Raw genomic sequence first — 12,761 nt, 5'->3', positions numbered from 1 at the left:
GTTGTTGCACACCAGCTCCTGGCTGGGATATTAAAACCCATTATTCCAACATAAATCGCTCCTTGGAAATTGCACTCATAAACTTGAAATTATGCAAAATGATGCTACGCTAAACTGCTTTTTCTTCTCTTCCAGGGAGAGAGGGGGGAGTGTGGCACACCTGGAATTAAGGGAGACAGAGTACGTTGCCCTTTTTAATGTTGTAACAACTTGAAATCAAGTTCAAGTGTAACTTTCTGTTGCAGTTTTCTCATGTTTTTGTCATTGCTTCAGTGATGCAGTCAATGAAATCTGCAGGAGAATACAAGTTACTGACCTTTATAAAGAGACGAATGGTTTTGTTTTGCGGTTGAAGTTCAACACATCCCCTCTAAGATGAGAGTTTTGTTTATGATCACAACAGATTATGAATTTTAAGCAACTTCTGTTCTTTTCCAGGGCCCTGAAGGTAGCGTTGGCCCAAGAGGAAATCGTGGACTTCAGGTAAAATCTTTTTTGTCATAGGATCCAATTGACCGACCCCATGTCCCCTTAGTTATTGTTGCTACATCAAGCTATCCATTCTAGCAATGCAAATATGCATTTCACATTGATAAAGATGGCAGATTTACCACTCGTAAATATATAGTATTTTTTGAAAACAATGTTGATTTGTCTAATTTGACAACTGTCACTAGAAAAGGCTCGGTTTGACATGCCTAGTTACAGTTGCTAAGCTATGATCGGACAATAACTCATGGGGGGAGGGGTTTGGCGTACAGTCAATTTGTGCCATTTTCATTTCATACTATGTTATGTTCAAGGTCTTTCTGATCCTTGATAATCTACAATAACTGTGTAACCCTCACATACTTTTCAGGGTGTGCTCGGTCCACCTGGTGATAACGGACCCGAAGGCGCCATGGGTAGAAAAGTAAGTATCCCTCAGCCTTGATGCTTTTGAAATCCATTTTTTGACACGCTTGAACCAAACCTCTGAAATCTGGGAAGTGTTTTAAGTACAAAAGGAAACTAAGAAAGAAGTAAATCAAACTTCTTCCTCTCCGACAGGTCTTTTCCTTTACACTCGAGTGAATTCACTTTGTGCCAAAGACTGGCCCTTTTACCCGTTCTCCAAAAACCAGATGCATAGCTGAAGGATACCGTTTTATTTCCAGTCTGGTTTGAATTAAGTCTCTTTATAGTTGTATGAAAAGGGGGCTGCGGCTTCATCAGCGCAAAGATAATGAATATAACCTTGTTACCTGCGGAGTGGCAGAGGTGAAAAATGAAAGTATAAAGTGAGAATGTGAAGTATTAAAGTGTTAGAGTGTTAGAGTGTTTTCCTCAGAGTAACGTTGATGCGTTCAGATTAAATCAATTCATCACGGGGATAAATAACATCACGAGTGTCAAGTGGCCCTACAATCTGATCGGATGACCATACATTTGAACACTTATTTGAGTTATGATCCATCACCAGTGGGACATTTGAAACCCCTCTCAAGTACCCCATCTGTTATTACCCCGTCAGCCTATTTGTCCGTCCCTACTATTTTATGCCCGCTCTCTCGAGTTATAGCTGCCAATCCTCGCCATGAGCCCACGCTCCACCGCCGAGTGTTCCCTCCTTAATTATTTTGGAAGAATGTTCATGTTGATTGTCTGGCTGTCATTCTATATCACCTGAACGGCAGACTAATGTCTGGCTTTAAACATTGTCCCAACTTGTTCGAAAAAAGGGCAAGGGAAATGGAAAAGAAAAAAAAAACAGTGCCGGTATGCGCCTGCTAACGTTTCCACACCCTCTTCACGCCTCTCGCGGGCCTTCCTGCTGCACACCGTGGTGGTGATTTACAGCCTGTGAGTGAATAATTGCATTCTTTACCAATAAAGTCTTGACTGAAGGAATGAAGGAACCCCATAGTACGTGTCTAAACCCCCTTTTAAATAGCCAAATATTAAAGCAGAGTGGAAGGAACTAGCATGCTGATTTTGGTCATTGGCGAACCCGGACAGCCCTACTGGATGTCCTATCACGTCAAAGTGATGCCTTGTTCCCAGGATTCAGTGTGTTTGCACATGTCTGTCCCTGCCTGTCTTTTTTTATAGGGTGAAAGGGGACTTTCTGGGCCACCTGGAATCCAAGGGGAAACCGGGATCGGCCTTCCGGGCTCCAAGGTAAACTCTGACACCCTATTGTTTGGGAAAATTATGCCACGAGAACATAATAATCCACCCGCGTCTCGTCCTGTTCGTGCACTCACCTCGCTCCCTTCACGCTCCACAGGGCGACGTCGGGTACCAGGGGCAATCAGGGCCACCTGGTCCTCCGGGACTTGGCGAGTCTGGACCACCGGTGAGTAAGAAGCACACATACCAAGGCTAAAGGTGTGGCAGTGCAACCTTAATTGACGCTTTGCTAAGCCCCAAGCCCCGGTTATTGATGCTACTGTATGAGCTTTCCATTCTCACACGGCATACTGTATATGTAGTTTGAAATAATAACATGGCAGATTTACCATCAAAGCTCATAGTAATGTTTGTCTTTGATTTCGCCCTGAAAGGAGATATTTCAAACCTAACCTTTATCCCACAAACTAATGTAGTTTGTAATTGATATGCTTCTTGACTTTGGCCAAAGAGTATAGAAGCAAAGAGACAAAACTCTGGTCAAAGTTAGCTGTGCTAAGCTTTGGAAATAACTGAAAGGGTTAGTGAGGTTGTATGTAAACTCCCGTGTTCTGCAAAGTAAAATTACATTTAGCTAACAGTTAATTGTTAAAGAGGTCATTTTTCAGTGGTATTTGACATCCTTTTGTTTTTCTCAGGGGCCTCAAGGGCCACAGGGAGTCCAAGGAGAGAGAGGACAGATGGGAGAAGGTCTCCCTGGAGCAAAGGTGAGTTGATGTCTTTTATGTCTCAGGCTGTTAGAGCTCACAATGTTTTTCCTGAGAGACGCATGCACTAGTTAAAAGCTTTGACCCCTTTTCATGCATTCACCTTCAATTCACCCACATACCCACCGGCATGCACAAAGGCCTCCGTCTGGCCACCAGATTCCACAGTGTAATGACAGGAAATTGACAACGCGTATGGTTACAAGAGATGATAACACAACACAGAAGTTCCATAAGTTCACATACAGCAGTGCGGTATGTCTCTCATTACCTCATGGTACGATCCGCTCCGCTGATCGTCCCCGCTGAGAACATGCCGGTGCAGCGATGATACAGGACAGGACACCTTGTGACGTGACGGAGTGAGTGACTCATTGAAGAGAGGAAAGAATGAGTCTGTTCCCGTGTCTGTCTCCGCTCACGTTGTACCGACACACACACACACAGGTGCACACATGCTCAGAATCCAATGATTAGACATGTTCCCCGCCACAGCTGATTCCATTTTTTCTTCTTTTGGGAATTTCCTTCATTATTTTCTGCTTTTATGTTTCCGCACCGGGGACAGCCGTGGCCATAGGCATATTATGTTTTCATGTTGCCGTATGCCCATCTGTAAGTCCATAAGTGCGTCCGGTATGTACGTCCATACCATTGTCATGAATGCGATATCTCATCGGGAGGGAATTTCTTCAAAGTTAGCGTAACCGTCCACTTGGACTCAAGGATGAACTAATTTGAAATTGATGGTTGAAGGTCAAGGTCACTGTGACCTTAGGATCCTCCCATTCTCGTGTTATCTTGGAAACGCCTTGATCGAATTTCTTAAAATTTGGCAGAACCGTCCACTTGGACTCGAGGATGAACTAATTTGATTTTGGTGGTCAAAGTTCACTGTAACCTCAGGAAACACGGTTTTGGCCATAACTCAAGAATTCATATGCTAATTATGACAAATCATGACATTTTCGAAAGACATGGATGTAAACTGTAACTTGACTGGTTGGCGGAGGCCTACAACCACGAGGCGGTTATTCTAGTTGGTAAAATACAGTATGTGTTAAAGTATGATCAATTCCTAATCCTGTCATAGAATTTAAAGTGGAAACGGACAACTTTTTAAGTGGTATTATTGTTGGCGCCACTGTCACAAAGACAACCGGATTGCAAAGCAAGAAACAACTGTTACGCCCGGGACACACTGAGCACGTCAACAGTGCGTCATAAATGCAATTTGAATTTATTTTAGAAAGGTTAAGAACCGTGTGGTAGTTTTTTAAATAATAGTAATAATCCACAATTAAAACGTGGTACTTAATTAACCTATGGAGCCCTGCAAGTCACTGCATTTTCTACAAGACATTCCTGTACAGATTTCCGAATAAAAGCCTCATGTTAACAAATGAAGGAATGCTGTCCACAGAAAAAAATTTCCATTAGCTGGGATAGCTCTTCCTGTTTTGGTTGTGCAATGGTTGACGCACTTCCTTTTATGTCACAAATGGAGCCTTCTTCTTGGGAGATTGTACTGGGTGGCAGACAGAATTGCATTGTGAAAGCGAGGCTTATAGAAAACCAATTATTAAATGCCAATGTTGTCATTATTCTATAGCCATTACATTGTGCAATCAACATTTACTTCATAATGATAAGTAAACTTAATGATTATTGTGGGAAAAAAACGGTTAAATGAGATTGATGGTATGTGCCTGGCAACCACTTGTTGTGAAATAAATGCATAGGAATGGGGGACGACATCCAGTCGCTGAATGTTATCAATAGCACCTTTAACACTTTAATTAAATTTAATTAAATAGTTTTAAACATCTGCCCCGAAGCCATATGAGCATAACAGCTCTTTAAATCAACACTAGACCAAACCCCTTTGTTGTTTTTGAGAATTCTGTCAGGTAAATTAAGGGTGATTAAATTAATGGAATGCCTATAGGCAATGACTAATGCAATCACTTTTTGGCCACAGTATGTTACAACTCTAGTGTGGCTTTATACATCAGAAGGCGCAGTAACTATAATTCACTTTGAAAATCATATTTTTTCCCCCGTACCTTCATCTAGTTCATCATTACTCGTCTTTCCTCTGAGATGGTAGCAGCTTGTCTCCACTGCCGAAGAGGAGGCGGCGTATCTCGCAGCCTTAGATTGGCCTCGGGGGTGCTCGTTTTTTTTCCTCGACAGGGGAGATTTGACCGCGGACTCGCAGGTGGCGTTCTTGCTCTTAAAGAAGCGTTCTCCGCACGACGTGTCTCGACAAGCTCCAGATTCACAGGAGCTCGGCAGCAGTATCACCCCTCTTTTCCACATCATTAGCACCTCGGCTTGTGTGCCAAAATGAGAGATCATGGAGAGTTATGACAATAAATCAGTACTTTTTTGAAGCTGACATGCAAATGCAGCGTTGCTATGCTAATCAATGTGTCTGTCGCTGTATTTCGGTTGTCCTTGGACGACCTTGGAAGATGGGAATGTTCTGTTCTCTGCAGCGTTATACAGTCAGACATTATGCTGCACTTACTGTCAACTCGTATTACTGGTCTAATCCCTCACTCTATTCTATTCCTACTTGTTCAGGTTTTTTTTTAGACGTATAGATCCTCTCCAGACACATTTTAAGAGACGTAAAATACTCTTTTACCTCATAAACTGGTCGGTAACCATGACTCTTAACTACTCAGATGGGGTTAAAGGCACCCATTCTTTCTCCCTCTATACAGAAACAAACAAATATGGAGATACCTCAGGCCTTAGGCGCCACCTGCCACTTCTATAGGTGCAGTTTCCACATCGTAGATTTGCAATATGATGTCACAAAACTCATAAATTCATATCTCTGGGAGGTATAAGCCTTCCTCATCAGTTTATATGATAAATGTCAAACATCCAAAGAGGAGTAACCAACAGGAAAAACATGCTGGGGTTAAGGGAGCCTTTAAAGTGGGATGTGAGACTTGTAATAACTCACAGTGACTTTGAAGAGCATTGTGTTGGTTTCTGTGGTAACAGACTGCAGTAACAATTTACTCACACATGGTGCCAAAACTATCCGACAGTGAAATATCTCTGTCTGGATACTGTTTCTGTAAACAGCGCTGTCCGTCAAGTTCAGCCCGTGTAGACGTCAACATAAACAAGGATTAAAAAGGAATGTTTTACCCAAACCGCCATCAGAAACCACATTTGTTTTCTATAGTCTGTTGTGTAATTATTTGTACTGGGTGATTTATGTCAATATCAGATTATGCAAGAGAGAAGTGAAAATAAGATTTTCTTGTCTGACTTGTGACTACACAAAGTATATTTCCCAAATATACTTCATGTAGTAAGTACTAATATCAATGTACTAGTAGTATACTTGTAAGTGTACTACTTCAATACTTCTTGGGGCTAAATTGTCACTTGTCAGTATAAGCCAAGTATGCTTAGACTTTTCTATATACTTGTCAGTATAAGCAAAGTATACTTGGACTTTTCTGTATACTTGTCAGTATCAGACTTTTCTGTATACTTATCACTATAAGCCAAGTATACTTAGACATTTCTGTGTACTTTTCAGTATAAACCAAGTACATTTAGACTTCTCTGTATACTTGTCAGTATAAGCCAAGTATGCTTAGACTTTTCTGTATACTTGTCAGTATATAAGCCAAGTGCACTAAGACTTTAATGTATACTTGTCAGTATAAGCCAAGTATACTTAGAGTTTTCTGTATACTTGTCAGTATGAGCCAAGTATACTTAGATTTTTTTGTATATTTGTCAGTATAAGCCAAGTATACTTAGACTTTTCTGTATACTTGTCAGTATAAACCAAGTAGACTTAGACTTCTCTGTATACTTGTCAGTATAAACCAAGTATACTTAAACTTTTCTGTATATTTGCCGGTCCGAGCCAAGTATACTTAGACTTTAATGTATACTTGTCAGTATAAGCCAAGTACACTTAGAATTTTCTGTATACTTGTCAGTATAAGCCAGGTATACTTAAGTATACTTTTGTTAAGTATATCTCTTATAAGTACATAAAAAAGTAATATGAAAGCATACTCTCTTATTTTAAGTTTAAAAGAAGTATACTAATAGCACACTTGAATAAACTTCTTTCTGGTAAGGGTAAGAAAAGATGACATTTTCTGGCCTTCCCATCATCCTACATATGCTCTTACATTGTCATTGTATTCACATATATTAACTGCTATTTCAAGAGGCAAAATGCAATAACTTCTGTCCATCTTCACAGGGAGAGCGAGGCTTGGAGGGGCCGCGGGGGCTCAGAGGACAGCCGGGCGCTGGAATCAAAGGAGACAAGGTAGAGTACAGAGTGGCTGTAAATAAGACGCCTGGCTGAAATGCCTGTTGCGAGGAACGTTAGCGGAGCCGCCAGTGAATGCATTCAGCGCGGTGTTATATACGAGGTCACGGTGTACAGGTGATGAATCAAGGTTAAAGCCTGGGCTGTGTAGGAGGAGTGCAGCTTCACAGTTTTTGTCTGTGGGAAAGCTAGCTCGGTCATACAATCACAGATTATTCTCTCTATGTGGCTCACAGGCGTTGATGGGACATGACATGAGTTGATTTAAAATGCACAATTTGGGAGTTCCTGACACAGACCGTGCTGGCAGTTTTATTGAAGCCTTGTGTTGAAGTTCATCACAGATAATTGCAATGTTTTCGCGTGGTAATGACAAACCGGATCGCAAAGTTTATGACGTTAACGGTGCATGTGACAGATGGAAAGACGTAGAATCAAAAAAATGTGTATGAAAAGACAGTATACATGTGAGCCAAAAGGAAACGCACAGGATCCTTTACAGTTGGGTGCTTTCCGCATGCAGTAAATCATGAAATGTCCCGGTTGGCGTTTGAGTGTGATGCTCTATCAACACTTACACGCTGTTATCATCATTAATCTCCATTGTTATTTGAACCTATAGGGGGATTTCGGCGCTCCAGGTCTTCCAGGGCCCCTCGGCCTCACAGGAGCAGGAATACAGGGCGAGAAGGCAAGTGACTCCCACTTTGGTTTTAACAATTACTTCTGCATGTTATTCCTTAATCCTATGAATGTAGGATGAATGTTGTCAGTCTTTTTTAGGGACTGTACACAAATTATTAGGGTGGGGGGAAAAGTGAAAATTTATGTTTCACTTTTTTAAAAATCAAGACTCTATCTATGTTAATAATATTTTCCTCGCAATTTATTATTCCAAATAATAGAAAGAAAGGTGAATTATATAATATGATGTAGCCTATGTATGTGGTCAGTCTAACTGATTGTCATAATTAAACCAACATGATGCATACGTTGCATAACATTGATGTTTTGGAGCCATGTTTGTTGTTTACGTTCATAATGATCATTTTGGGGGAGAGGCTTTTAATTTTGGGTGAGTGGCTTATAATTTTGGGGGCGTGGCTTTGGAGGGAGGCCTGAAGGGACGGACTGTCAGTGTTACCAAATTGGTGACTTTCTCTTCAGATTTAGGGATTTTTGGAGCTAATGCTGCTAGCTACTTTCATTGGAAAAGAGTTGGCAACACTGTGCTCAGTTTATAGGTTGAATCATTTTTAAAATCTAGTGTACTCTTGCTAGTTTCTCAAGATTACCGACCCTAGGGTATATTATATGTTTTTCACTTGACCATCACTCAGTAATTTTCATACAGTCCCTTAGCCATCCAAGTTTTACTTAGTGTTATTTTTAATAGATGGCTTCTCTTTTTATCACTGCATCTGTTTATCCTCGCAGGGCGTGGAGGGACCAAGGGGGCCACCGGGTGGCAGAGGCCCACAAGGAGAGGGCTTCCCTGGATCCAAGGTTTTTTACATGCACTCACAATGTTGTTTAATTTGATGGTAATGCCAAATCAACATGATAAGATCTAGAATAAGTCTCTTGTCTCACACATAGGGGGACCAAGGTTTGCCGGGCGAGGTTGGCGCCTCAGGAGAGAGAGGGGCTGGAGACCCTGGAGCTAAGGTGAGTCAAAACTCAACCATTTCTATTTTTTTTACTCAAATTTTCCAATCCATAAACTGACACATGATCCACGAATGTGTCCTCAGGGGGAGCCAGGATCAACGGGGATGTCTGGTTTGCCCGGTCTGCCAGGGGAGGACGGAGCCCCTGGACAGAAGGTAATTTAAATCACCACCTACTCTATCTACATGTGTCCGTTTCCTCCGATATCAAACCCCTGAAAGTAATAAGTATGTGTGTTTCTTTAGGGTGAGCCAGGACCTGTAGGTCTCAGGGGGTCCGAGGGGGCAGCTGGAATTGGCATCCAGGGTGAAAAGGTAAAAAAAAACTGCTCACTTTTTTGCATGTCTTGCACTTTGCTGACTTATGTATATATAATAAGTAAAGTCACAGCTATTAGATTAGTAACTGTATTTGCAATGTTATCTTGAAGGGTGACCAAGGCCAAAGAGGAATAAGGGGCTTGACTGGTCCACCTGGCATTGCTGGACCCTCAGGACCAAAGGTGAGGAGCTATTAAGCCATGATTAGCTATTAAATGAAGTTGAACCCTGTCTATGGCCTTCTGGAAGGGCATAAATGTTAAGGAATTAGAAAAGAGATAAAGATTTTAACCACTTGTCTTGCATTAATCTTCTTCAGGGAGAACCAGGGGCACAAGGAAGGGGGGGTTTACCTGGTCCACCAGGCCGCTTCGTCTCCGGGCCCAAGGTAACTTCTCCCAGTCTACTCTAGTAACATTAACTGTGGAAGCTTCTTATGTTATTTCTTGTACATTGTGATGATAATTTTGATTGTTCCAAATGCTGATAAAATCCTATCGAGAGTATTTCATGCACCACAAATGATGAATGATCCTATATAACTTTACCTGAACAGCAGCGCAATGGTATGTTTTATTACTTATGGATACTTATGGAAATGTAATTGTATTAACTTTAATATTGTAGTTGATATTATACTCACATGGTGCATGCTCTTTAAAAAAAACTTTTCATTTAATCATATTGTATCTAACTTGGGAAACCCAAGGGCCCCTTAGCGGGTTAAACTAGCCCTGAATGATTCATGTATAACAATCATAGAGTGTATATAAAAGTGGATGTAGTCATTGGGACGTCACCCATTGGTTTGTGGACTACCGTTTTGAAGCCTCGAGTTCGGCATTTTGGCCGTCGCCATCAACCAGAAGTGACCATATTTGGACGAGAGGATGGAGCTTTGTAGGAGCTAGGCCCGTTAACTTAACAATTAACAATAGCTTAACAATTTACATTAACTGTGATATTAATTGGATGCTAATTTTGGCTAGTGTAAAAACAGGCTTGTTTGTTTGTTTGTAATGTACGACCCCTTAGAGTGTCTTTTAGTACAACTGAATGCCTGACACCGTGGTAGCCACACATCACTCAAAATGGCCACGCCCTTATTTATACATAACTTTAAGCCTAAATATAATTAAATCCGGTGAGTTATATAAAAATTCACCTCACGTAGAGTTGTCATGAATGGGGAAATTAGCAATAGAGACCAAAACGGCTTTTTGTATCAGATTGTAAGCATGTTTATTTCTGCTGTAAAGTTGGGCATTTTAACATGGGGGTCTATGGGGATTGACTCGCCTTTGAAGCCTCAAGTGGCCATTCAATAAACTGCAGTTTTTGGCTTCATTTTTCAGCCCAGGACGTTGCCGCTTCACATGAATGCACCATATTTTATGATCTCATCACAGGTTTTGTATGTAAAATGCTAATGTGTGTTCTAGGGAGATTTTGGCCCAAGTGGTCCTCCTGGTCCGATCGGGGAGACTGGCTACGGACTTCCTGGTCCAAAGGTAACACTCAGTATAGACATCTATTCTAAAACACAACAATGTGTTTGTTACTCATGTCTCGGACGACTGCCTGTCAGCACACACTTTGAGCATGTTGTCATAGCCGAACAAGCTGAAATGTCTGTGGAAGTTAATTATCGAGTGAATGTGATGAGAGGCAGATCTTGCAGCACATGTTTTCATCACGAAGACTATTTCCCAACATTCAGCGAGAACAGAGAAGATGACGGGGAAAAAATGGGATGCATAGTTCATAATGTGATGTATCGCACCGTACTTACAATACAGAAGCGCAGAAAGGAGCTGACAGCACATGTGTGCATTTACATCCACATTCCTCTTCGGTTTGCTTTGAACATTTTGTGTGTAAATCACTTTGTATCCTTTACTTGAATGAATGATTGACCCACTTGTCTGCTGTAGGGGGACCGCGGAGATTCAGGCCCCGCAGGTCCATTCGGTCCCAAAGGAGACGGCTATCCCGGCCCCATGGTGAGGAACTGATTTAGAGACTGACGGGCCCATTTGTCCACACATAAATCTGTTTGTTCAAACATCCATCTACGCTTTACATTTAGCCGTCTATCCATCTGTCTTTTGCCTTCCCTATTCTACCCATCAGTTCCACCCATATATCTATATTTATTACCAAAAGTTACAGTACCTGACCCTCATAACCCTCGTCCTTTTGCCTTCCCTATTCTACCCATCAGTTCCAGCCATATATCTATATTTATTACCAAAAGTTACAGTACCTGACCCTCATAACCCTCGTCCTTAATTAACAACAGAGACACGGTAGGGGAATCAGGGGCAAATACAGAGCAAAGGGATTATATTTGGGCAAGTAGGGGTATATGTGGTCACTGATGTATAGATTTAAAGGAATAGTTCAACATTTTGGGATTTATTTATAAATCGCTTTTTTTGCCATGAGTTAGATAAGAAGATTGATACCGCTCTCATGTAAAAAAAATCTGCGTTCCAGCACCTCTAAAGCTCACTTAACACTTTATATCGAATCACCAAACAATTCTTTTAACTCCGTTCATAATCAGTAAGAGCAAGGAGGTAGGTTTAAAGTGGCGACAGACAACTTTTCCCCTTGTAGCGTTTCCAAGTGGTATTATTGTTGGCCCAAAGACAACCAGATTGGATAGTACAGAATATACAGTAATAAGTTTTACCACTGCTCATTATGGAAAGACCGCTGCAAGTAACGTGTTCTTTGTTTGGATTATCAAACGGACAATGAATCATAGATGTCAACATGGCTAACACTAGCTAACGTCCGCAGCATTAGTGGCAAACATGTGTCATTATTCTATAGCCATTATATTGCGTAGTCAGCATTTACTTCATAATGATAAATTAAAGCAAAAAACGTGTTTATTGCCACTTTAAATTGACAAAATTACATGTAAAGCTCACTAATTAACACGGTATATTGTGTTTTTGTTTAATCTTTACACAAACCGCAGCGTAAAGACAACAGTTCACCATTTTTTACGGGCGATATGTACTAGACTATGACTTGTAACTTCCGCCAGTTTCCTAGCAAAATGTCAAACTATTCCTTTAATATTTTCACTATCTCTGAGAGTGCGTTCCACCTCCATGTCCTGTGTTGTTTAGGGCCCTCCAGGTCTGCCTGGACTTCCAGGAGAACCCGGCCAGGAAGGAGTCGGCATCCCTGGACCAAAGGTGAGAACTTGGGTCTGTCAGACCAAAAAAATAATGTTTGTCAAGTAAGCGTTAGAGCGTGATATATCACCTAATATGATACAGACGGTTAATTTGTGAAAATCAGTATTGTGACATTTCGCGTTCACACATTTGCTAAATTAACCTCTGCTGTGAAAAGCAATTGTCTAATACTGTAAGATCAATTTCAAAGCGTTTGAATCTGCGCCGAAGATAGGTGAAAGTATCTCCCCGGTGAAAGATGTGGTCATTTGTTTGAGGAAACTAATTAAAGGAAACAACGTTGTACTCAGCGCAGGAGTTCGTTTGTTTGACAGATTGTAAATTGCTGTGTTGTAAGCGTTCATAT

At 41.2% G+C, this 12,761-nt stretch overlaps 1 protein-coding gene across 5 annotated transcripts in view; it reads left to right on the top strand.

Annotated features, from left to right (window-relative positions):
• Positions 1-12,761, top strand: part of LOC119483946 (collagen alpha-1(XXVIII) chain-like) — a 35,542-nt gene that overhangs the window by 14,262 nt on the left and 8,519 nt on the right. For all 5 annotated transcript variants that reach the window (XM_037762464.1, XM_037762466.1, XM_037762468.1 and 2 more), the window contains 17 exons: positions 136-180; positions 439-483; positions 860-913; positions 2,092-2,160; positions 2,270-2,338; positions 2,811-2,879; positions 7,135-7,203; positions 7,829-7,897; positions 8,644-8,712; positions 8,806-8,874; positions 8,961-9,032; positions 9,123-9,191; positions 9,308-9,379; positions 9,517-9,585; positions 10,640-10,708; positions 11,132-11,200; positions 12,344-12,412. In XM_037762464.1, the coding sequence (XP_037618392.1) occupies positions 136-180; positions 439-483; positions 860-913; positions 2,092-2,160; positions 2,270-2,338; positions 2,811-2,879; positions 7,135-7,203; positions 7,829-7,897; positions 8,644-8,712; positions 8,806-8,874; positions 8,961-9,032; positions 9,123-9,191; positions 9,308-9,379; positions 9,517-9,585; positions 10,640-10,708; positions 11,132-11,200; positions 12,344-12,412 (1,116 nt within the window). The remainder of the gene's footprint in view (positions 1-135; positions 181-438; positions 484-859; positions 914-2,091; positions 2,161-2,269; positions 2,339-2,810; positions 2,880-7,134; positions 7,204-7,828; positions 7,898-8,643; positions 8,713-8,805; positions 8,875-8,960; positions 9,033-9,122; positions 9,192-9,307; positions 9,380-9,516; positions 9,586-10,639; positions 10,709-11,131; positions 11,201-12,343; positions 12,413-12,761) is intronic.

Source organism: Sebastes umbrosus, chromosome 24 (assembly GCF_015220745.1).
Source record: "Sebastes umbrosus isolate fSebUmb1 chromosome 24, fSebUmb1.pri, whole genome shotgun sequence".
NCBI lineage: Eukaryota > Metazoa > Chordata > Actinopteri > Perciformes > Sebastidae > Sebastes > Sebastes umbrosus.
The sequence above is the reverse complement of the archived record's forward strand: the minus strand, read 5'-3'. Positions and strand labels throughout refer to the sequence as shown.